The sequence below is a fragment of the Eschscholzia californica genome, unplaced genomic scaffold (assembly GCF_041429995.1).
Source record: "Eschscholzia californica isolate CP2 unplaced genomic scaffold, dmEscCali1.0.p SCAF_4, whole genome shotgun sequence".
In the NCBI taxonomy this organism is placed as follows: Eukaryota; Viridiplantae; Streptophyta; class Magnoliopsida; order Ranunculales; family Papaveraceae; genus Eschscholzia; species Eschscholzia californica.
Genome location: NW_028238461.1, coordinates 39,273,738 through 39,299,337, shown reverse-complemented (window position 1 = coordinate 39,299,337; position 25,600 = coordinate 39,273,738). Strand labels below are relative to the sequence as shown.

General features: G+C 38.7%; 1 protein-coding gene and 1 long non-coding RNA gene across 2 annotated transcripts; both read left to right on the top strand.

The window, feature by feature from the left end:
• Nucleotides 1–15,578: 15,578 nt before the first annotated feature.
• LOC147544594 (uncharacterized) lies at nucleotides 15,579–16,041 on the top strand. Its single transcript, XM_086635736.1, has 2 exons — nucleotides 15,579–15,704; nucleotides 15,754–16,041. Exons 1-2 carry the CDS (start codon nucleotides 15,579–15,581, stop codon nucleotides 16,039–16,041), a joined length of 414 nt encoding a protein of 137 aa, XP_086491862.1.
• Nucleotides 16,042–20,951: 4,910 nt separating this feature from the next.
• Nucleotides 20,952–24,807, top strand: LOC147544593 (uncharacterized). The gene is made up of 6 exons (XR_015223656.1): nucleotides 20,952–21,061; nucleotides 21,230–21,294; nucleotides 22,649–22,807; nucleotides 22,895–23,177; nucleotides 24,056–24,202; nucleotides 24,546–24,807. It is a non-coding gene; the product is annotated as an uncharacterized LOC147544593 (long non-coding RNA).
• Nucleotides 24,808–25,600: the final 793 nt, after the last annotated feature.

Genomic DNA, 25,600 nt, shown 5'->3' with positions numbered 1-25,600 from the left:
AAACTATCAAGTATATCAAATATGAATTAGTTCGATTCTTAGCAAAAACTAGTTAATTGCAAGAGGCTCTGACGCCACTGAAGGGATTTAAACCCTTATACTAGTGTTTATAGCGGATAACGACATCTAATGTCTAACACTAGTATCCCCAAGATCATCATGCAAAACTAGTAATTAAACTAATGGAGATAGTAGATTACCTTAATCGCTTTTCCCTCGAACTAGTTGAATTGATTAAAGAAGACCAAGAGCTTCAAACGTAGCTTCTCTACTTGGGACACCGAATAGTGTATTTAATCTCCCTCCTTGAAAGCTCGCTAGCACTCCAATGGTGGTTTGATAATAAGAAGACCTTCTTCTTGCTTGACTAGAAGATAGCTTTTGGGAATTAGCTCACTTTCTCCTCTCTACTTGATGTGGTAGAGTAAGAAAGCTTAGAGAGAAATTCCACACCTTATTCTCTGTCCTAAGAGTATTTATATAGAACCCTAATAAGAATCCATCTCCTTTTAGGTTTCCTAAAACACCCTTTAGAATAAGATTTAGGGAAATAGTCGAAAATAGCAACTAGTTGATATTTTCTCAATTCCCTTAGGAGATGATGTCCAAACCCAGCCAAAATTGGCAGATTTAATGTTCATAACATAAGGAAACGTCCCTCCAAAAATCAGCCCAATATGAGCCCTAAAAGTGCCCGAATCGGCCTAGGCCCAAAACCCCTATTTCGGGTCTTTTTGCTATCTTTTGCCCAAATTCTATTTAGGCCTGTGAGATATGTTTATGGGACATTCCCAATGTTATATCACACTCCCACTAGTCATATCATCCGATTAAATACCCATTCTTATGTGTAACCCGATGTAGGATCCGATCGAAGTTAGCCGCGAATTACTTCGTAATTCGACGATCGTAGTTGGTTTCTAGCTAAACGCTACGACCCCTAAATCAATCGGAATTGATGATATTCTTCATCAATTGTCCTAGACGACATATTGATGTGACACGAAAATGTCACATTTGGAAAGCCTAACTTAGACTAATTAGTCCTTATCGAGTGTTATCAATAATATTTTATGTGTTTTTCTTTGTTAGGTATCATTTTTGGAGATAAACATGTAAATCGGAATAAGGGGAACGAATTGTCACTATCATTTCATGTGTCGAAAACGAGAGAAAAGGACTTCAAGCAAATCAAATGACAAGAGGAGTTAATGACGAGTCCGACGGTGAAAACGGAATTCAATTCGGAGTTCGGACGGGGAAGATGTGAAAGATAGAAGCTAAGGTCTTTTCTTGAAGGCACCCCCTTTGGTTTTAAATGTAGAGGGAAGATGAAGGCACTCGCTTGGTTTCTAAACCAAGCCCAAAGCCCACACAAGCCCAAAGAAGATGACAAGGAAAAATCTTAGAGGCACCCTCTTTATGGTTCAAGTAAAGTCTGAGTCAAAGTCAAACATTGACTAGGGTTTTGAGTCAAAAAGAAAGTATCACAAGTAGTAAAAAGAAAGGACTATTCATCATCTTCTTCACCAAGCAAGAAAGGGAGAAAGAAGAGGCTAGGAACTTTAGGGTTTTTTGGTTCTTGAAGTTTTAGAGAGTTTGAGGAGGAGAAAGAGAGAAGGAAGAAGGAGGAGGGCCGGCCAAGCATAGGCCGGCCAGCACACTAGGCCGGCCGAGCAGCAGCCCGAGCTGCAATACGAGCAGCAGCTCGGGACTGCTGCAACACGGGCTGGAACAGCAAGGGAACGAGGGGCAGCAGCACGGGAAGCTCTCACGGCCGGAACAGCAGCAGCTGCTGCTCGGGCTGTGCTTCACGGGAGCTGCTGTTCGGGCTGCCATTAACAGCAGCTCGGACCTTCAATGGAGCACGGCAGCTGCTCGGATAAGGCGCGGGACAGCTCGGATGCATGAGCACGGGTCGCGGCTGCAGCTGGGGACACGAGGGACAGCACGGAACGGTTCGGAGCTTGTGCATTTGACCGGATCTAGGGTTGGCCGGAATCCTTACTTCTTTGGCCGGATTTTGCTAGGTGTTCCGGCAACCTTCTTGGTCCAAAACCTTAGGGTTTTTACTCCCCATCATCTTGGCTAGCTTCCCACGTAGTTTGATTTGATTTTGGACAAGAAATTTCTAGAGAGAGAAAGCTAGGGTTAGCTTTAATGGAGGTTGTGCTCTAAATGGAGAAGATGATGGTGGTCGCTATGGGGAACCCATAATTTGCTAAGGGGAGATCGGCTGCACCTTAACTACTCAAATTTTCCGACGATCTTAGCCTCGAACCACATCGGAAAAGGGGGATTCTCTTATCATCTTCTTTCCATTTCTTATTTAATCACCATGTTTAGCTAACTTTAGTGTGTCGATTATATGAGATGAAATGTGATGAATTCGTGATTATGTTTAATATGATTTGATGTTTTGATTATAAATTGATGTTCATTTATATCGATTATCGTTTTGATCATATTTTCATGTGTCTTGTCAAGCACTTCGCATAGTTAATAGACGAAACGAAGTATTCGATATCGATCGTAGTCTAAGTCATAATTTCATGTGTCTTGTCATGCACTTCACATAGTTAGGCGACTAGACGACACTTTCGATGACTCGGGATTAGCCGATTTAGACGTTTGTTTGACTAAGTATGATCTCCGGATATACGTAGTACTTAGAGACATCTACTTTAGGAGTCAAACATCGATTGTACTTCGACACATTAAATCGGACTACACATAGTCGTAGGTATATCATTATGGATTCCTGGACTTCGACACCTCTCTCACTTATTTGTTGCCCGAATCGAGTCTTACCGTCTCCCGACTCTTGTTCCTCCGACCCTTCTCTCGAATCTCTCTCGCCCATTTACTTTTATCGTTTAATTAGTTTATTTGTTTTCTTTATTGCTTATTCAATCAAAACCCTCGTTTACCTTTGTACTTTTCCTTTTTAGTCTAAGTTAGCTTGTAATATCTAGACCGAGGGATAAGACCCTTCGATATCCAAGCTACCTTCCTATCCTTGGATCGATCCCGGCTTTGCCGGATTACTACTTGATACCTCCGCTTGGGTGTGTAACCTTTTCGGGTGCATCACATATTGCTCGCATTGCCATCTTGGTCGAAGGACATCTCCTTCAACTCCTTCAGTTTATTTCAAAACTAACTAAGATCTGCAACTCACTCATATGACTCACAACTAACGACGACCAGATCCTATAATGGGTCATACATAAGAGTATTGACTCGATCACAGGAAATGACTAGAGAGAATGTGACAGAGGCAAGGATTGGATTCCGGCGAAGGAGATGTCCAACTGGGTAGGCTGGGAGTCAGCCTAAGGTAGCACTTCCTAAACCTTAAACCCTAGAGTCGGGTCGGGCGCTTGGGCCAAAGGGATGGGTGTCGGCATGGCCTAGGCCAAGCCTAAGACCGATCCAATGGGGTTGGGCCACAAGGCTTGGTCGGCTAAGTAATCTCACTGGGAATGGAATACTTGGCAGCACCCTTATGTGAGTGGGATTCATCCCTTTTGAGGAAACCCCAATCATATTAACAATTCAGATAAAATATATTACTTTGTCTTTTAGGAATTATATTTTGAATAGGACTCAAACTTTGAAAGTATTTATAAAAGGACCTCATTATAACAGAAATAAGTGTGGAAAATTCTCATAAGTTTTCTATCTCTGGCTACATCAAACAGAAGATAGAGAAGGAGAATAATTCCCAAGCTACCTATTGAGTCTAAAGAAGAATGAGTTATTCATCTTCACTGCTAAAGAAGAATCAAGAAGGGTCTAGGACTCGGTTCTGGCTAACCTAAAGAATGGAAGATCAAGTCTTGATCTTCAGGAAAAACAATCAGTTTGTCTGAGGGAAAGAGAATTACGGTAATTCTCTTGTTTATCTAGTTCATTATGAGTTTTTGCTTGAGGTCTGGGCAACCTAGTGTTAGCTATAAAAAATATGAAATTGTGTTTGGTGAAGGATATGTCCTTTCGGTCTGAAGGAGATTTCCTTCTGAAGGAGTGTCCTTCTGTTGGGATTTACACCCTTCTACTAGTGTTTATAGCGGAAATATGACATCAAATGTCTACACTAGTATTCCCAGGATCACATGCAAAACTAGTAATTAATCTAATGGAGATAGTAGATTACCTTAATCGCTTTTCCCTCGAACTAGTTGAATTGATTGAAGAAGACCAAGAGCTTCAAGTGTAGCTCCTCTACTTGGGACACGAGCAATCAATTTAATCTCCCACCTTGTTGTATAGCTAGCACACCAATGGTGGTTGGAAAGAATAACACCTTCTTCTTTGACTAGATTGATAGTAATGGGAATTAGCTCACTTTCTCCTCTCTACTTGATGTGGTAGAGTAAGAAAGCTTAGAGAGAAATTCCACACCTTATTCTCTGCCCTAAGAGTGTTTATATAGAACCCTAATAAGAATCCACCTCCTTTTAGGTTTCCTAAAACACCCTTTAGAATAAGATTTAGGGAAATAGTCGAAAATAGCAACTATTGGTATTTTCTCAATTCCCTAAGGAGGAGGTGCCCAAACACCACGAAAATTGGCAGATATAATGTTTATTATATCAGAAACTAACCCTCCAAAATTCAGCCCAATCCGAGTCCTAGAAGTACCCGAACCGGTCTAGGCCCAAAAACCCTGTTTTTGGCCTTTTTGTACTATCTTTGCCTAATTCCTTTTTAGGCCTATGAGATATGTTTATGGGACACTCCCATGATTATATCTCACTCCCACTAGTCATATCCTAGATCAATTTATCACTCTTATGTGTAACCCGTTGTAGGATCCGATCGAAGTTAGCCGCGAATTACTTCGTAATTCGACGATCGTAGTTGGTCTCTAGCTACAACTCTACGATCCCTAAATCAATCGGACTTGATGATCTTCCACATCAATTGTCCTATCCGACAATTTGTTCGCATTGTCACCTTGGTCGAAGGACATCTCCTTCAACTCCTTCAGACTCCCACTTGGACTTAGAACAAGTGCAATGCCTCGATTCCCGTGTCAATTTAGTATCCCATCTGATACGTCACGTCATTCAGACTTTCTTGATATCCGAGTACAATTGTAAAAGACAAACGATTAACTTTAATCCGTTTGAGCGCGGCCACGCATTTTCAGTTGCTACTCATCCAGTGGCCTTGAGACACTTTGTACCTAATGTGATTAGGGTGACACAATCCATTCTTGCACTCCCACTTAACTTCATGTCTATCCTGTCCTTCCCAGTATCCGTCTTTATAACCTCCTTTTACAGCGCGGCGTTTAACGGAACGAAAGTCGGGCATTCCTTGCATAAGATGAGTGGAGCACTCATGTTTTGAGGAATCTCTCCAATTGTCTTTATGAGAAGTATTGACGTTCATCACGAGTGATGTACTTCTCATTTGAGGGTTATCCAGTGTATAAACCTTTTACACACCCACGTAGTCGAATAGAATATACTATTCATATAGCCCATGAAACTGCGCTATCCCATCGACTCCCGTGCTAGTCTTCGTGAGTCATTGTTGTCCATGCAATGACCTGGACCAGGGATTTTTGATAATAATTATTCCAAGTTCACTTAATAGGGTTTCATTCATCAGATCACGTATATGACAAACCTATTCGGAACGTTTTATTATCGATGGACTGTCGTTTAAACACTAAACCAAGTTTAGACGACTGGTGAAATAATTCTTATTATTTCTGATAACGAGAGTTGTAAATCTGAGCCTCTTCCGTAAAACTCCTTTTACCCACTCAGTTTTACTTGTCGAGGTTTAAAATTATACCTCATGCCTTAGACTGTGTATGAATCTCATACTATGTCTAAGGTGACAGTTTAGTTTGACTACCGTGGTAGTCGGTTTTAAACTTTGCTTATTATCAATTAATTTGAAGATTACTATCTTCAACCTTGATAATATCTAGTAATCTTTACTAGGGTTAAGGCCTTTAATTCTTTGTGTAGTATTTGCAACAGTTCCCGGCTTAAAACACTTTTAGCCTACTTTCCTTCCATGTCTGGAAGTTTGCTACGATGACATGTTCAATTTTGTACTACTTCATCCTTTAGCCTTCTAGGATGTACTAAGTAGTGTTTCGGTTTTCCAATCCGAATTCGGATGTTTAAATGCTAATCATGTCCAACATGATTGACTTTATGTTTTCGAACATAAATGTCTCTCTCATGCGTGCTAGCTCATCGGTGTCTTTTAGACTCCGAGTTTTGCAGCGCCCTCTGTCATGAGTTTTTGGGTCGAAATTCTTTTAGACTTTCCGAGTCTTAGATTTTCTGTTTCGGATCTCAAGCATCTCAGCGTACTGAGTCTCTCTAATCCTATCATCCTTTTGATCTATGCTTATAGATCTTCAGATGCCCAAAATGGCATTTTATCCTTTTGTGTGTGGTCCTTTATTGAGTCAGTTCGTTACTGTTATACAACACCTTATGTCGTACTCAATCTTTTGTATGTACTCTGCATACGGACCCGGAAGGTTTGTTTACTCCCACTTACCTTCTTGAAACTCGTGATTCAAGATTTTCTTCATTCTTCAGGAATCAAATTTCTCTGATTGCCTTTTGAATCGAAGATTCTAACTCTAGCGTGCTTTTAATCCGTCGATAGATTTCTGAAGCATGCTTGTGGACACAACTTGATTGGAAGAATCTTTATTCTTCTTGTCTCGTTTTGGGAAACACGAATGTTTCCATCCTTCTCAGTTTTCTATTTTGGAAAACCAATTTAGGTCTTTTGTTGACTTAAATTATCAAGCTTCATGTCTTGACGAGATATGGATTCCACGATGATTTTGGCTTCTAGCCAAAATCTAGAGTCAGTTTCCGTTTCTGCGCAGGTCTTTTATCTCTTCAGAAATAACCTTTATTTTCTGTGTCTTTGAGATTTGACCTTTTAGGGCTTTTGAACAACAATTTGGAATTTTCTCAACTACTTTGAGATGTTCCTTTAGAGACACTTTCACTTGTTTTGAGAGTTCTCCGGCGAATGACATTCGCTTTTGTGCGGTGGGTTTATAAGATCATATCTTTAACCTTTCATTTTCCAAGGAGTCGCAGTTTGTTGCTCTTGGTCGAATTTAATCGACTTGTACAAGTTTCATGATTGTTCTTCATGACCCTCCATGATTTTTCTCATGATCGAATTAAATCGACTTGTACTTTTCTCCCACTTATTCTTTTAATAATTAGTGTTTTCTCCCAGACTACTAGGTGTGCTAATTATTAGAAGAATACTATCATGAGCAACAAACACTTTGTTCTCTTGATTAGTTATGGAAGAAGCCCAAATTTCTTTTAAAAGAAATTGCGTCAGATATTAGCTAGTTTTGTAATGCTTTTACAAGCTTAGCTGTTAGACGGAATTTTGGTAGTTTTGTGAGAAGCTATGTCTAGACTAATTGGATTTTGGAGGATAGAGTTTGATTCGTGTTCTTCATCTTAATCCTTTTGGACACTCCAAATATGGATAGGTTAGAAGTACGTTTGAAGATCAATCTCTGTTTTTGACTCAAGGCTTTCTTTCTTGTCAGTTTGATTCATGTTTTGGTTATAGTGGACTTGTTGTCCTCATCCCTTTCGATTGGGATGAACCTATCTTATAGGTTTTTGACCAAGTTTAGAATCTTTTGGTATAGTTTGTTAAACTTAGCACTTATTAACATCTCAATTTAGAAATAAAATTCTTTATTGATTCTCTATAATACTTAGTACAGAGATGATGTTAAAAAACTAGAAAAACGATTAATCTAGAATAGTGCCTAAAGTAGACTTCGATCCCTTTCAGCATCCTTAGCAGTCGAGGCTTCTGCTCCCTCTTGGATCTTGTCTTCCTTAGCCAAATACTCAGTTCCCAGCTGCGCCTGTACATTCACAATGAAAGGGCAATTTTAGGTATTACATACCATAATTTGGGAATTTTACAGTATTTGATAAGTTAACTGTTTATACCTGAATTGGAAGCTACTGTTCCATTCTTTTTGTCCTCCAAGAACTTAGGGCAGTTTCTTTTCCAGTGGCCCTTGCCATCACAGTAGAAACATTTGGTGTCAGGAGGAGGACCTTTGTCTTTAGGTTTGGCAATTCGTTTGCTTTTACCTTTTGACGCGGTTTTCTTCTTCTGTTTTCCACCTTTCTTGAACCCTTTGTCCTTTTGTACCATAAGAACGTCCTTCTTAGTCTCCACTATAGCGACGTCCTTTTCGGCTGTTAGAAGCATAGAATGAAGTTCCTCCAACGTTTTATCCCATCCATTCATGTTGTAGTTCATCTTAAACTGATTAAAACCACTATGGAGGGAGTGAAGGATAGTGTCGGTAGCCGTTTGTTGGCTATAAGGGAAAACTAGTTTAGCCAGCTTGCCTATGAGCCTGATCATTTGGCGAACATGAGGCCCAACTGGTTTTCCCTTTTCAAGGCGCATGTCCATAATTGCTTTAGAGGTTTCAAACCTCTCCAATCTCGACTGTTTCTGGAACATTTCCCGAAGTTGTCGCATCATGGAGTAAGCATCCATGTCTATGAACTGCTTTTGCAGAGTCGGTTCCATGGTTGCTAGCATTAAGCAAGTTACGGGCTCTGCCTTTTTCCGCACACTCCTTTCTTCATCTATCTCTTCTTTAGTCGAATTATCATCCAATACAGGAATTGGAGTTTCTAGTACATGTTGCTTTCCTTCCATCCTGAGAACTATTCCTAGGTTCCTTTCCCAGTCAAGGAAGTTGTGCTCATTGAGCTTCTCCTTGTCGAGAAGTGAGCGGAAGTTGAAAATATCTTTTGTCATCTTTGAACTACATAAAAGAAATGGCAAAGTTTTTAAAACACGTTATCGTTTTTGAAAAACATTAGTTTTCCCACATTATTCAATGAAAATCGTCCCCGATTGAATAAGTGATTCCAAGACCCCAGTTCTTCGAAGTAAAGCGGACGAAGGCCCTACCCTTTGACTCCGTCGTTCCGGGTGAGTGAACTACTTCACTGATCATACCTTATGACTCTTGGTTGATAGATTTCATTAATGAATGACTAATCTATCCTTTTGCCTCGAGTATCCAAGACTCTCTTGCTGATCTCGTTGAGTAGAACCATTTAGACGTGTAAGCCTCTTCTATAGGCCTACCCGCATTGTCCCAAGGTAGAGGAGGTACTCTGCGAAGGCCGACCAACCTTCCTCGAACAAGGGCGCAACGAGTGTCTTAATCTGGATAGGCGATTACTCAAGATTACTTTTGGGGACTTTTACGCTAGTCTGGCGTTTGTTATAGTGAACTATTTAGCCTAACTAACATCCACGACATAAAGCGTAAATAAGTAAGTAAATGCGCGCGAGAAAGTAAATCAAGCAGACATGGATCCTAGTATGGCCCCTAACCTAGAAGATCTAATCTCCCTTGGTTTTCTTCTTGTTTCGCCTTTTGGTTCGTCTTGGATCGCCATCTTTGAACCTCCATTGATTTCTCCCACTCGCCTTTGGATTTCATCCTCGAGTTTCTTCAATGGACTCATAGACCCTAAACTCTAATTACAAGACTCTAACGATTCGCAGATCGTATAAACTTGAAATTAAAATTAATTACAAAGCATGCACCCATCCGTGCTTAAAACAAGAATAAGGAAATAAATCTATGGCCATACTAGTTTCCCGCATTCACATCACATGCAATCATATAATATATCAAGGCTAAGAATTATATATGCATGATTATCTTGGGAGATACTTTTGTTGACATCACATGTCACATTGCGGACCTTAAGTCTAAATTCGAAGAATTCAACTAATGGTGCTTTCCGGTTTTATGTTTTATGATTAAAATCATCTTTTAGAAAAACTCCGTTTTGGGCTCGAGAAAGCCCGGGTCAATTTCGGAAAAAAATATTGGTTCGATTCTTAATGATTTCATAAATCAATTTAAAGAGAAATCCGTTTTGGGCTCTTGGATGGCCCGGATTGATTTTGGAATTATTTGGTTGGAATCGGAAATTTTTTTTTTTTTTTTTTTTGGCAAAAACTCCCACTTGAATGATGGTCCCTTTTCGTGGTCCGAAAAGCCTCGAAAAAGCACGGGACAAGTCCTAGACAAGTCCCGGCCCAAGCCCAAAAAAGGGCTCGGACAAGGTCCGGACATAGCACGGCCCATAGGGCCGGCATGTCCTGGCCGAGGCCTGGTCTCGTCCTGGCCGGAGCCAGGACGCTAGTCCATGTACCAGACGCGTTCTAGACATGTCTGGTACTGGACCGGACCAGCACTAGGTGTCTCGGACTAGTCCGAGACACCCAGAACCTCCCAGACGCGTCTCCAAGACGCGTCTGGTCGAGTGCTCTGGACGCGTCCTAGACGCGTCCAGGAAGCTCCTTCGCAGCTGCTGGTCGCGTCTTAGACGCGACCTGGACGCGTCTTCAAGACGCGTCCTTAGTAGCTGCTCTGGACGCGTCTTCAAGACGCGTCCAGAAGCTTCTGTCGCAGCTGCTGGTCGCGTCTTCAAGACGCGTCTCAGCAGCTGCTCTGGACGCGTCTAGAGGACGCATCCAGGAGCTTCTGGTCCGGCCAGGAAGCTTCCTGGCCGGACACTTGGGTTTTTCAAAACCCTAGTTTCCAAAAAGAAATTTTTTTTTTTCTTATGCAACTTTAAGTTGCTATTTTCCAATTTTAAAACTTTTCTTAAATTTTTGAAATTCCTTTTAGAACACTTCTAAAATTTTTCAAAACTTTTAGAAACTTTTTAAATTTTTCCAAATTTGTTTTGAGAGTTTCCCAAACTCAAAACTACTCTTTTTAGAACACTTCTAAAATTCCAAATCTTTGTTTTTCAAAAGTTTCCAAAATTTAAAAAACAACTCTTCATCAAACCAATTTTGGATCAAAATCTAGGTTTTTGAAATTTTTCAAAGAACAATTTTGAAATCAATTTGAAAAATCTTTGAATCCAATTCATAATTAATCAAATTTTATGTTTAAAACCTTTTTAAATATAACTATCAACATAATCAAGCATGGATTAGTTTGAAATTCAATGAAATTGAGTCTTTTAAAACACTTTTAATCATCAATTTGATTCTCAATTTGAAAATTTATTGAATCCCATCAAATTATGAGTTTAAAATACTTTTAAGAACATCTTTTAAAATACTTTTATAAACTCAATTTTCAAACTATTAAGCATATTAATAAGTTCGATTCTTAGCAAAAACTAGTTAATGGCAAGAGGCTCTGACGCTACTGTTGGGATTTACACCCTTCTACTAGTGTTTATAGCGGAAATATGACATCTAATGTCTACACTAGTATTCCCAGGATCACATGCAAAACTAGTAATTAATCTAATGGAGATAGTAGATTACCTTAATCGCTTTTCCCTCGAACTAGTTGAATTGATTGAAGAAGACCAAGAGCTTCAAGTGTAGCTCCTCTACTTGGGACACGAGCAATCAATTTGATCTCCCACCTTGTTGTATAGCTAGCACACCAATGGTGGTTGGAAAGAATAACACCTTCTTCTTTGACTAGATTGATAGTAATGGGAATTAGCTCACTTTCTCCTCTCTACTTGATGTGGTAGAGTAAGAAAGCTTAGAGAGAAATTCCACACCTTATTCTCTGCCCTAAGAGTGTTTATATAGAACCCTAATAAGAATCCACCTCCTTTTAGGTTTCCTAAAACACCCTTTAGAATAAGATTTAGGGAAATAGTCGAAAATAGCAACTATTGGTATTTTCTCAATTCCCTAAGGAGGAGGTGCCCAAACACCACTAAAATTGGCATATATAATTTTTATTATATCAGCAACTAACCCTCCAAAATTCAGCCCAATCCGAGTCCTAGAAGTACCCGAACCGGTCTAGGCCCAAAAACCCTGTTTTTGGCCTTTTTGTACTATCTTTGCCTAATTCCTTTTTAGGCCTATGAGATATGTTTATGGGACACTCCCATGATTATATCTCACTCCCACTAGTCATATCCTAGATCAATTTGTCACTCTTATGTGTAACCCGTTGTAGGATCCGATCGAAGTTAGCCGCGAATTACTTCGTAATTCGACTATCGTAGTTGGTCTCTAGCTACAACTCTACGATCCCTAAATCAATCGGACTTGATGATCTTCCACATCAATTGTCCTATCCGACAATTTGTTCGCATTGTCACCTTGGTCGAAGGACATCTCCTTCAACTCCTTCACCTTCGACCAAGATGCCAATACACTCAATTTCTCGAATAAGATGGTGATAACTTTATCCAGAAGATCATCTAGTCCAGTCGAATTAGGGATCGTAATGCTTAGCTAGAAGCCAACTACGATCGTCGGATCACTTCGGTGATTCGCGACTAATATCGATCAGATCCTAAAACGGGTTACACCAAGGAGTGGTGACTTAATCCGAGAGATTTGACTTAAGGGAACTAGACAAGAAGGACGGATAAGACCCAGTTTAATATGCCCAAAAGATTCGGATTGGATCCAGACAAAGATTGGAAGAATCGGGTAAGAAAATAGGCCCAGATCAGAAGAGATGGGTCGACCATGTTATATATGGGCGACATAAGAAGTGGGTGTCTTCAACCTCCATTCACTCCTTCATAAAAAGAAATTGAACGGAGACAATTTCATTGATTGGGAAATTGTTCTCAGATCAGAAAACAAGCAAAGTATCCTAGACACACTTATTTGATATTGAATGAAGATTCGATAGCCGAAGAAAAGGACCATGAAAAGACTATTCGGAGAAGATCCGAACCGGTAACATGGCTTATATTGGCGACCATGAAATCTACCCTTTAGGATAGGTTCATCAAGATGGATGCTTACACCATGATAGACAAAAGAAGTCGAGAATGAAGAGGTATGAGACCTCAAGGGCAATACTGGAATGTCACCTTGAAAAGGGAAAGCCTGTAGGGCCCCATGTTTTCAAAATGATCAGTATTTTTGAAAAACTGGCACAACTTGGAGTAGTTCATGGCCAGGATCAAAACTTTAGAATCAAAACCCGAAATCAAGTACTAAATCAACTTGACTAAAAATCATCTGATAAGATCATAATCTAAGTCAAGACAAAGATAACCATCTAACGAGTTGTAAGACAGCATCTCCACACAATATAGTTCAGTAGGACAAATTGTACTTCGTTAGACAAAGAACGACACAGATAACTCATTGATTGTCTTCCAAAACACACGTATCTAATAAGAATATCTTCTCATTAAACCAAATTCTGCTATAGCAAGAAAAGAGACACCATATGAATATGGTTCTTAGAAAAGTTCTAAGATAGTCTTTTTCTAGTGTCTGATAATAAAAAAAACTGTTTCTTGAAAATTGATATCATTTCAGAAAATAGTTTTTTTGTGATCAGTTAAAAGAAACAAATGGGTTATTCCACAAACTATCAGAAACAATTCAATTATTGCTCTTGATAATGTCTTCCTTGAAAAGTTTTATTTTAAAAAGACAAATGGGAGAAATATTTTGAATGATTTGAACTGAGCTACAAATTGACAATGGTATCCCAGCGTCAGTTTCCGTAACTCGAATCTCCCAAAAAGAGACAACAGGCAAACAAAAGAGTTTGGAACTTAAGGTGCCTTTCGCACAAGACGAATTAGATTCGCAAATGAGAACTCTTAAAAGTTAAAGAGTATCTCACCAGAAAACTTCTTAAAAGTTCTGAAGATTTCTGAAAGTTGTTCAAAACCCCTTATGAGTCTTAGAGGACCCACACAAAAGCTATGATGGAAACAAACTCCGCAAATTGGCCGAGTGCCATAAGATCAAAACTGGAATCCATGTCTGAAATCTAGTTTTAAACTTGGTCTAGTTGCCTAACGAGGTAATTCCTTAAATAAACCAATTGGTTTTTAAAGTGAAAAAGACAAGGATGGAAACATCGAGGTTTCCTGAAACTAGTGAAGGACAAAAATTACGAATCCATAGTAAAAGACTATGAATTAAATCTTTGCCCCTACCAAAAGTCCATAAAGATCAACTAGTACATGGAGATTAGAATCCAAAAGATTACTGATTCATGAAGCTGGTAAAATATGCAAATCTTGTCGATAGTCGATGGTATACAACATACAAGTAAAGAGTTGGAATCTTAAATTCAAAAGGAAAATCAAATAATGAGGCAATCTTACAGGTTACAAGATAAATAGATCAAGCCCAAACATATCAGATCTGCTTTTTGCTGATGATCTGATTTTGTATGGAGAAGCAACAATAAATAATCTAAATACAATATTACAACTCATGGAACATTATGCTAGTTTCTCAGGACAACAGGTCAATTACTCCAAATCCTCGATTTTCTTTAGCACAAGAGTCCAGGCCGACATCAAAGAGGAATTCACAAGTCAGCTCATTGCACCGATCATGACAAATGAGGTAAAAAACCTTTGAGCACTAATCCTTAAACTAGGTAATTGTATCCAAAGCCAAACATGGTTAGTAGACAAATTTAAAAGCACATTGTCTGGCTGGAAGAACAAGTTGGTGAGTCAGGCAGGTAGAATTGTCCTCATAAAATCAATATTAGCATCTTTCTGTACATACCCTTGTAGCTATCAAATGCTACCTATTCATGTTCCAAACCAACTAGAGAAAATAAAAAGAGACTTCTGGTTGGGGCATGAATAGAATGATAGAAAACTTCATTTCATCACATGGGACATCATTACGAGTCCCAAACATAAGGGATGGTTGGGTATTAGATCCATCAGACATGTAAATGAGTCTCTTATTGCTAAGATGACTTGGAGATTCATTACCGAACCCCTATGCACAAGGGTAAAACTATTGAAATCTAAATATATTAAAAATGATGATATGTGGACTTCAGACTCGATTCAGGCCAAGTCTTCCTTCTGGATAGCTATAAACCACACCAAAAACACTATGAGACAGAACATACTATGGATAATTGGTGATGGGACCTCAGTTAAACTTAAGTCTGATCCATGGATACCAACTACCACAAACCATATTCCAACCACACTAACAGAGCTTCCATCAAATATTTTTTGGGCATCGGATCTTATAGTGCAGGAAACAAAGAGTTGGAACGTTAACATCATATCTACATACTTTGATGAACCAACCAGACAAGCTATTTGCAACAACCCTCTTCCACAACATTTTCAAAGAGATAAATTGATTTGGAAATCGACACCTACAGGTAAATTCACAACAAAATCATATTATAAAGAAATTATACCAAATCCCATCCTATCAGAAGAAGCATATGATTTTCCATGAAAAATATTTTGGAAGAAAAAACATATGGTACTACAAGTCCAAAACTTCATATGGAAGCTAATTCATGGAGGTTTACCAACATTAGGGAAAATAGGAACCATTATTCGAAATATACCTCAGATCTGCCAGTTGTGTGATGAAGGAGAAACATAAACAACCACCCATCTATTTTCGAACTGCAGGAAATATAAGGAACTCATTCATTAACCTAACAATTATTATAGATCAACAACTAATATCAGTAGATCCGGTTACATATCTAAAGCAAATACTTCTGCATGAAGAAACTAATGATAGAATATGGTATAGTATCACTCAACTCATGTGGGAATAGTGGAAGCTTCGAAATGATCGTCATTTCCATAACCAGGGACCAGTTTGAGACGATGTTGGTGGCAAACAAAGCAAAATCTAAGGTATATTATAGAACTCTTATATGATCCTTCTTCTAACCAGCTTTTTCAGGAAGAACACTGGTGCCCTCCATCACCAGGAGAAATAAAGATAAATTTCGATGGGGCTTACAACCAAGAAAAAGCATCATGTGCAGCCTTAACAAGGGATGATGAAGGTAATATTTTAGGGTGTACAATGAAGAGATTCACTCCAAAGTCGGCAATTCACAATGAAATAATGGGGTTCAAAGAGGGATTGGAGCTTGCGACTGAGCGAGGGATTCAAACATTTATAATAGAAGGAGATGCTAAGTATGCCCTAGAATTAATATCAACCATGGATATGGAAGTGCCTTAGAGAATATTAACGGAGATTAACGAGTTACGCCAGCTTACCCATAATACCCCTATCACATTCAGCTTGAGCCAAAGAAATTGCAACAAGGAGGCCAATGACCTGGCGGAAACGGCGTTAGCCCCTGATTAAACGCTTGTAGTGCGTTTAACACCTATTCAATTAACTTATGTTACTTATTAGTCCCTACTTGTTGTTTCTTTGTTTCTTAGAAGTGCAAGTAAACACTATTATTGTAACTTTTATATGTTTTAATGGAATATTTCTGCTAAAAAAACGAAAATCAAATAGTTTGATTTCCTAAAAAAGAATGAACAAGAATCTTGTTTTATGAGAAGGTAAGTGGGAGTAATCCTGCTTTGTTTTGTCCTGAATGTATGAAACATGCGATGAATTGAGAACAACATTTAGACGTTTGGAGCAGTTAAGAAACTGACTCAAGAAAGGACACCAGACAAGGTTAAAATACTTTTGGGAAATTAAAGGACTATAATAATAAATAAAAAAGATGATAGAACTCGTTCAAGAAGATCTTGAAGATGTCTAATAAGAACGACTCTAAGAGAAAAGTTCTACCCAATTCTCATGGCACAACACTCAGCAAGACTCATAGTCTGAAAGACCATGATGAACAAAGCACATATGAAAGAGATACTTATGTCTTACGCATAAGATCGATCATGAAAGACATGATCAGTGTTTACCCAGACAGCTGAAATACTTGGAGTATGAGATGTCGTCACCAATAAATTTCAAAATAAACACTTTGCACTGCTAAAAGAGAACTGTTGTTTCTCTGGTTATCAAATCGATAAGTCGATTTCTGTCTTGGCTTGATTTAGACAGAGTTTCCTTTCTCTAACTTATAGAGAAATAAATAATTACAGAATAATGATATATCAATATTCCTTCTTTCTAAATATGTAGTCGAGGCGAGAATAGATTCTCTTTCCTTAAGACATTTTACACCCCCGTAACAGTACCAAACGTTAGGGTGAATGCCTTCGGGATACAACGACTAACCTTTCAGAATTTTAAGATGGTACTTCTATATTCTGAAAGCGGACGAACCTTTGTCAGTATTATGAGCTCTTGGACTAATGCGGATGAACTTATAGATGCTTCTGAAATTCAAATTTCACTCGAGACTTCTTTCTTCCTTTTCTAGATATTCTAGTCTATCCAGAACCTCTAGAAAATACTTCTTTAATTAGATATTCTAGGCTAACCAGAACCTCTAATTGTTAGAAGGGAAGAGAAGAAGAGAATAAATTGAATTGATGAAAAATGAAGTGGGTTTGATGGGTTTATATAGGAATTGAATAGGTGTATAGTGTCTTTTGGGTTAAAGAGCACAACTGTTCGGAACCAGGGACTATAACTGAATATAAGAGGGTCGGTTCATCTTGGGCCATCAGATCGCGCTTGAAAACGCGGACGGAATGCTGGCCGTCAGATGCGTTTGCGCGTGCCCGCGAGATGCCCGCCCGAGAAGAATCGCGACCGTTAGATGTAGCCCGGAGCGTGCCCGAACGCGGAGAGAACGCCAGACGTCAGATCTCGCGCAAATCCGCGCGATGAACGCCCACCGTCCAGATCTGAGCGCGTTCTCTTCGCGCGAATGCCCCCCAACGTGACTTGTCCTCTTTGACAATTTAGTACCTATTTCAACCGATTTTTCGTTCAAACTTTAACCTTGAATTTCTCATTCATCCGGAATCGGATTTGAGTGATTCTTGGCTCTAAATTGTAGAGCTCGACGAGACGAACGCAATGGCGAGTTCCGTTTCTGAGTTTGACGAGTCGGCTCGAGCCAAAATAGGCTCCGATTCCAACAAGAACCTCCCATGACGCTGAGAGATCTAGGATATAATCTCATAAAACATGTAAGGAAAAGGTTGAAGCAAGTCATAAGATGCAATTTTCCAAATTAAAGACATAACAATCTTGAATAGGAGAGAAAAGCGAGGTGAAAGAATTCAAGATGGCAGTCGTTGTAAATTTTACAAGTAAAGAAAATTATTAGAGCTTTGGAAACACTAATTTTAGTTTGAACAAAGTGATATTATCATTAAAGTGGGGGTTACGTTATTTAGTTAAATGATAATATAAGCAAAGATTTCTCTCTCCACCTGACTGAGTCCCAAGAGGCGGGTTGAGTATACTGTTTGAAAAATATCTATTCGTTTTTAGGTCAGAGTTCTCTCTACCTTTGTTATTTCTAAAGTTCAATTTCTATGTTACATTTGTTATTTGCTTAATAAATCATGAGCTACTTAAGTTCTCTTATTTCTTGCTTGTTTAGATGGACATGGACAGAATGAACTAATCTAAATGTATCTACTATTTGTAGCTTCTTTTAAACCTAACAAATTTTCATTGATTCAGTAAACAAAACAAGCCATAAAATCAGCTCTCTTCATTACATTTGGTCTCGATTATTCAAACATTTTGTATCACAATTTACACATTATTCTTTATTGCCCTCGCTATCATTAGTATCAGGAACTGTCGTACGATCAGCTCCACCTATAGTGCACCCGAAAGGCTCATGTGATATCCACCTATAGTGCACCCGAAAGGCTCATGTGATATACACCTATAGTGCACCCAAAAGGCACCTGCTTGGATGGCTGCCTTTTTCACCGCAGGAAACGACTCGCGAAGTATTCACTAAATACCTTTAAGAACAAGTCCAAGAATTTCCTGAGACAATAGCAAACAAGCCAAACATATTATACAAATGCAAAGCAAACTTCAAAAAAAAGGCCTACATTCAGTTTGTGTTAGACAATCATTTTGTGTTCGGGACCTTATTAGATGAAGAATTTCAAGATCGGTGTTTATATTTTGGGGTCTTAGAAGATGAAACAGTATAAGAGGATTTAAGATTAGGGTAACTGAATCTTCTCCAAAGTAACTGGATTCCACAGATAGCAACAATTTCCCAATTCCGTCCGACTATCATGGTCATCGACGATCATAATTAACCGATCATAACTAACCACCTTGATTGTAGATTTGAATTAGGTAATTGCCAATTACGACATGTGTTTGCTGTTATGCACTTTTAAGTTTTAACTAAGAAACTAGAAAAAATTAGGGCAGAAACTCACCTTGCTCAGATGCTGAAGCCCTAGGTGGTGGCTTCCCCTCAAATCGAACTTGGAACCCTCCCAAAAATCCTTCTTCGTGAAGCCCTAGCTCAGAAATGGGGTTTCTTCATGTTCAGAAGAAGATAGAGAGGGAAGAAGAAAACCCATGAAAACTCACCTTTCCATAGGGGTTTTAGTAATTACTAATAAAACGTGGGGTTTCAGTAAACAGATTATCAAAAGGCGGGAGTTTCAGTAATTCTCTCGAGAATCAAAGCATTCCACTCTAATTATTGTAGACGGTAAAATGTCTACGGGTCGGAAAGTCTGACAGTCAACGGGTCGACGATCAAAAGTCCTGTCGGGTCGGGTCGGATGCTTCGGGGACCGGCTACGTGTCGAAAAGAACCTGCACACAAAAAGAGAGAAGAGATCGTGAAGCCTCTGGGACACCGGGATGGTGCCGGCCTAAGGGGGCTCCGACGGTCAAGTCAGATACTAGATCAAATATAAATAAAGTGAAAGTGGGCGATAGGGAGGTAACCGTCGTCGGAGTGCTTAGGTGTCACGGCTCGTGGAGTTGTCGGAACAGATCCCCACGGTAATGATATACTTACTGTAATTAAGAGAGTGATGGTGATGATATATTGTCGTTAACTTGCAAGTCGTAAGTGAACTTGCGATAAGGTGCTGGTCATAAGTGGATCGGACGGTGAGAATCGTTGGATGGATGATGATGATACGTCTAGCGTCTTATCGCTAGGTGAGTGATGCGGTGAGGAGGTAGCCGTATTAGCATGGTGATACGACCAGCTAGTTACTGCGAAAGGGTATTACGGCCAGCTAGTTACTGCTGGATGAGAGGAATATGAGACCTGAGAGCTTTCTTCTGCGATAAGGTGGTGGTGGTAATGGTGTCGATACGACTAGCCAATTACTGTTCAATTCAGGACTACCAAGCTCTTATCTCCCAACTTCTAAGACGATAAGTCAGAGACTTTGGAAGAGTGAAGAGCTCTTTGAGAGACTTATCGAAGGGAATGGTAGTGAAGATGGATTACTCGAGTATTGCAGTCGAGTATTGGATGCCCTTATCTGAGTCTTGCTTCTCGTATTTATAGTGGCGGAAAGGGATTGCCTTGATGACAACCAGCTAGCTAGTAACCGACGTATTTATTTCGTGACATTACTCCTGAGAGATACGTTAAGGGCTAGAGCATCTGACCGTCAGATGAATATTCGAATTTCTCGAGGGACGGCCAAGATGTTAACGCGTGTGCGGTAGGCTACTGGCCGGTAACACCCATCTTTAAGTGGCAGATACGGAACATTTACCACTAGTGCGGTTATGGATTGCGCAATAACCCTCTGGCCGTAAGACTGCCCAGTACTGGCAGGTGGCTGTCGCGTGACACGTGTCAGATACGCTTAGCGCCAAGCGGGTATGGATTCGGTGACCGGAGTAGCGATTTGGGCCGTAATCGGGCCTCCTTATTTAGCCTCGCGGGTTTTACCCATACAAAGCGGTTGTTCCCTTATTCTACAGGCACCCACTACAAAAAAACGGTTAATAGGGACATACATTTTTACGTCTGTCCCCAATATATTAAAGTTAGGGACAATTTTTTTCTATTTGTCCCCAATAAAATTGCAATAGGGACAATTATGAGCACAAATACAAAATGGCGCTAAATTTCGGCCAAATAATAAAATGGCGCAAAAGCTTCCCTCTCTTTTTTCCTTCTAAAAAATTCCCTCGTTTTGATTATTTCTTTTTTCCTTATTTATCTTTTCTCTCTCCTCTTTTTCCCTCAACATACCACAAGTAGAGAATTGGCGATTTTCCTCAACACCCAGAGAAGCCGATCTCTCTCTCGTGGGAATGGTTCGTTGTTTATCTTCTTACTTCTAGGGTTTGCATCCAATAGGTATGTGTTCATCCTCTTCTTCAAATAAATCAGTCAAGATTTTGGTGTACCATAAAGCCCTAATTCGTTTTTGCATAAGAGAATTCAGTTCCAGTGTTCATCCTCTTCTTTTCCAAATAAATCAGTCCATATTTTGGTTTAAAATGAAACCCTAGTTCGTTTTTGCAGAAAAGGAATTCAGTTGCAGTGTTTAACCAAGTTTCATGGCCACGACTCTTGTAAACCACGCTCAGGTTGTCTTTCTTCTTCATAGTCGTCTTCTTCTTTTTCAAAGTAGCAACTAACTGTTTATGATACAATTCCTGATTCAATTACTGTATGAAGTTCTAGTTACGAGGTGTACATGAATATGTCTTGTTCAATGATAAAATTCCTGATTGAATACATGAATATGTCTTCTTCCAAAGTAGCAACTAACTGTTTGATACAATTCCTGATCCAATATTGTATGAAGTTCTAGTTATGAGGTATATGTATTAAAAAGATATTTACTGAACGAAAAAACTTGAAAGAAGGATGTTGTTGTTTCTGCTTTGGAACATCAAGTTTATAAGGATGAACTCTGAGCATCATTTAAGTATTTGAAGCATTCCTTTTGGGGTATGTTTCAGTGACATGTTTTATACTTGGTGAATCTATTATCAATACACAAACAGAGTTATTCAAAGTTTCAAAAAAATATACAGAGAGACTGTGCAAACAGCAAAGGGGAAAACGTGTCAGGATTTAAGAAACATATATGAAGAACTATATTTTTTTGAGGAGAGAACTTATATTTGCGCTTGAAATATAAAAATTTGAAAAACATGTACAATATGGGTATTGATGAGGGTATCGACGTTTCGTTACTTATACATAGTGTCAAATACTTTGAAAAAAAACAGGCCAAAATGCCGACACTACCATATGTGTATATAACTGTTGTTGTTACGAGGTCCAACTGGTTTTTCTATGATCTTTATGTAGTAAGAGGAAATTCAGAATTATGGGAGGTTAGACAATTAGAGTAAGATTAAGTGATACATTTGGTAATTAATTGGTATTACAAAACAAATACTGAAGATGACTCTCAAAATGTCATTTAATTTGTGATACTTTGAGTTAAGTTATAATTTCATGTTCACAAGGGTCACAGCTATTAGATATATGCTCATATAACCTATTACAAATTCCCTGGGAGCATAAGTTTAGTACAAGTTCTATTTGTAACTACTGTAGCCAGAGCAACTTAACAAGATTTTGTTTAAGTTCTAGTGTATTCCTGGTTTTACTACTGAACGAAAAAGAGAAGTTTAAACCAGGAATATACTAGAACTTTATAATCATCAAAGATGAAATTAGTTCAAAAGGTAAGTGATTTCTTCTTGGTTTTTGTTATCTTCCTGGTGTTTGTTATCTTCCTGTAGTTTGTATTGTTATTCAGTAGAGTTCATCTATGTGTACTGTTATCAATAGATGTTAAGATTGAATTAAAATTTTATTTTTCTTCTGAAATCTGATATATGTTATTTGTTGTTCAGTTTTCAGTTTTTTTCCCTATGTTGTTTAATTAAGTTTAGAACTTCATAATCGAAAACCAACTACAAGGTACTTAGAGGATGTTGAGACACGACTAGCCAGATCATCTAGGTACGTAGATGACTGTCATATTGGAAGTGTCGAAGGATTCATTCTTAGCCAAGGAGAAAGAGATCGAGTACATGAATATATTTTGTTCAATGATGATAATATCTCTACAGCATTACAGTAAGTTGGTTTAAACTAAACATGGGCAATTTACTTCCGATGTTGCAATTACTGTAGTTATTTAATATTAAATCGCTTTTCTTGCAGTGAACACAACAATTTTCTTTGAATGACATATCCAAAATTGTCTAAACATGAACTCCAAAAGAAGCATAAAAAGGAATTCGCTTGGTTTAAAAAGTATGTAAAAGATTATTTTGAGGCAAATCTGCCCGTAGTAGAAGGTCATGATGGACTTGCTAATGGCCCTTTTATTTCAGCAAAAAGATACACTGGTTACAAAGTTGGGGGACTTCATTTCAAAACCGTCTAGAGGGAGTATGGTTCTCGTAACGACCCAAGGTCATCCTCACATTCTAATTAGCATGAGGTAATCCCCCTCTACTTAGTAGTATAATATCTATCACACTTCCGTTACACTACCTTACTAACATATGGTAATCTTAATGTATTGTTATTGTACAAGCCTTTAATTATTGAAATAAATGCTTTAAAAGATAGGAAAAAAGTGAATACTGAAATTGTCTGAATGCCATGCTTTTAGCGAAGCGGTGACCTAGTAATGCGGAAGTGTTACAGTCGGATATTACTACTTTGTCATCTTTGTTGTATGTAGTACTGCTGAATAGTTAATACCAGATTGAAACTCAATGACTATCTTCTTCTTTAGTTTCCATTTTGTTCAAGTCTTGAATGAATTAAAGGACATTCGATCAAATCTCTCTCTGAAAAAACAAAGACACAATGCTCACATACTAATAGGTAGATTAGATGATGGTATCTTAATCATTTTTCCGTTTCCTTGTACATGTTTACTGCATAGAATAAGGATTTTAGCTATTAGTGAACTAACTTCATCTTTGATAATTATAAAGTGAGAACTACAATTGGCATATGACTGAACCATTTCTCAACTAGGTATTTGGTATAGTATATATACCTACTTTTTTAGAAAACAGTTTGTCTACTTGTACTGAAATTTTTATTTCGTATATGTCGTTATGTTTGATATCTATCATTATAATCATAAAAATACGAGTGTGTTGAGATACCAAAACATATGGGGCATGAAACTTAACCTCACCATGTGATTTAAGCGTGGGATTCTATTATACATCTGGTTAGACAATGACATAACCCACACAACTTGTTCTAGTGACTTCGGCTGATAATGTTATTCATGTCACAATTTCACGTCCTACTTTATCACAACTTTATAATCACAACAATTTAAATCTTATGCAACAGGCAAGGGGATGTTGCTGCATCGCAGCAAGCCAAGGGGCTGCAGCTGCTGCGTCGCAGCATGCCAAGGGGATGTAGCTATTGTTGAGATGGCATGCTGCAGCTGCTGCGTCGCAACAACCAAGGGGCTGCAGCTGTTGCTTTGTCGCAGTATGTTTTGGTTTTTTTTTTTACTAAATTAAACCATTGTTTCTAGAACTAATGCAGTACTACAGTGACATCGACACTACATATGAAATGTTATTAAGTAAAAGAACTCTCTTCTAAATGTAGCGCAAAACCCGTGGGGGTACGCTCGTTAGATTACTAGAATAGTAAACACGAACTTATTATGAAGCTACCGCTTTTAAGAAGATTTTGTGTGTGAATGTTTGCTCTTCAACAATTTTATAGAAGTTTTAACATGTTTGTATATTTTTGTCGTGTCCCAATTTCGAAAAAGGTAATAAACTAATTGCTTTCCTTGTCTTCTATTTTTTGTCACCATCACCAGGGTTAGGATGGAGCTCTGCTGAGATGATGATATGCTAATGGTGTTTTTAAGTTTTCCATTACAACATGAGAAACAAGACGTGAGGATGAAGTTAGAGTAGTTTATTTTTAATAGAATTTTAACATTTGGAAGAGTTGTTAGTCTATTATCTTATTTTGGTTCCTTAACAAAACAAAATTATCTTATTTTGGTTCCTTATTAAAACTTGTTAATATGAATATGTGCTTCTTAAATTGTTTGAAGGAAAATTTTCTCTTATGTGTACGATAACAATTGTTTGCAGAACTCCTAACCAAATTTGTAGGGACCAATATTAACTGTATCAGGTCAATCGAAAATCACAACCAATCTTATAGGGACGGCTATTATCTGTCCCAAATGCTTACGAGAAGAAAAATCCCTGTCAAATTTTGGGGACAGATCAAATTGTCACTAATGCTAACGAGAGAAATTTTTGCCAAATTTTTAGGGACAAATATTAATTGTCCCAAATGCTAACGAGAGGAAGTTCCCGCTAAATTTTTAGGGACAGATATATGTCGTCCCTAATAATCGCTGATATAGGGACATATACGAACCGTCCCAAAAATAATTTCGGGACAGATGATATCTGTCCCCATATCTGTCCCAAATAGTATTTGGGACGCCGCTTTTGGGGACAGATTAAAACCGTCCCCAATACTCTATTAGGGACGGTTTTTCTATGTCTGGGACGGTTTTTAGCCGTCCCTAATGGGCCTATTTTTTGTAGTGACCTCGTGGGGCGGATATTTGCCCATACAATTTGCCCCCCACTCTCTAAGTCTGTATGCAGAGTTAGAGAGTAGTGAGGTATGACCATGTCAGCGGAAGAGTGCGCATCTCGATCATATTTTATCAGCGGGAGTGCCACTTTGTATCGTAGAGTGTTTTGCTCGAATTATCGAGGCGCCGATAGGTTGTGGAGACGTGGTCAGACAGAGAATCACGGAAGGACTTGTCGAAAAGAAAATGGTCGCGGAAAAGGATGCGACGGAGCAGCAAGGGGTTGTTTGGATGTCACGCGTTGGTCGCCC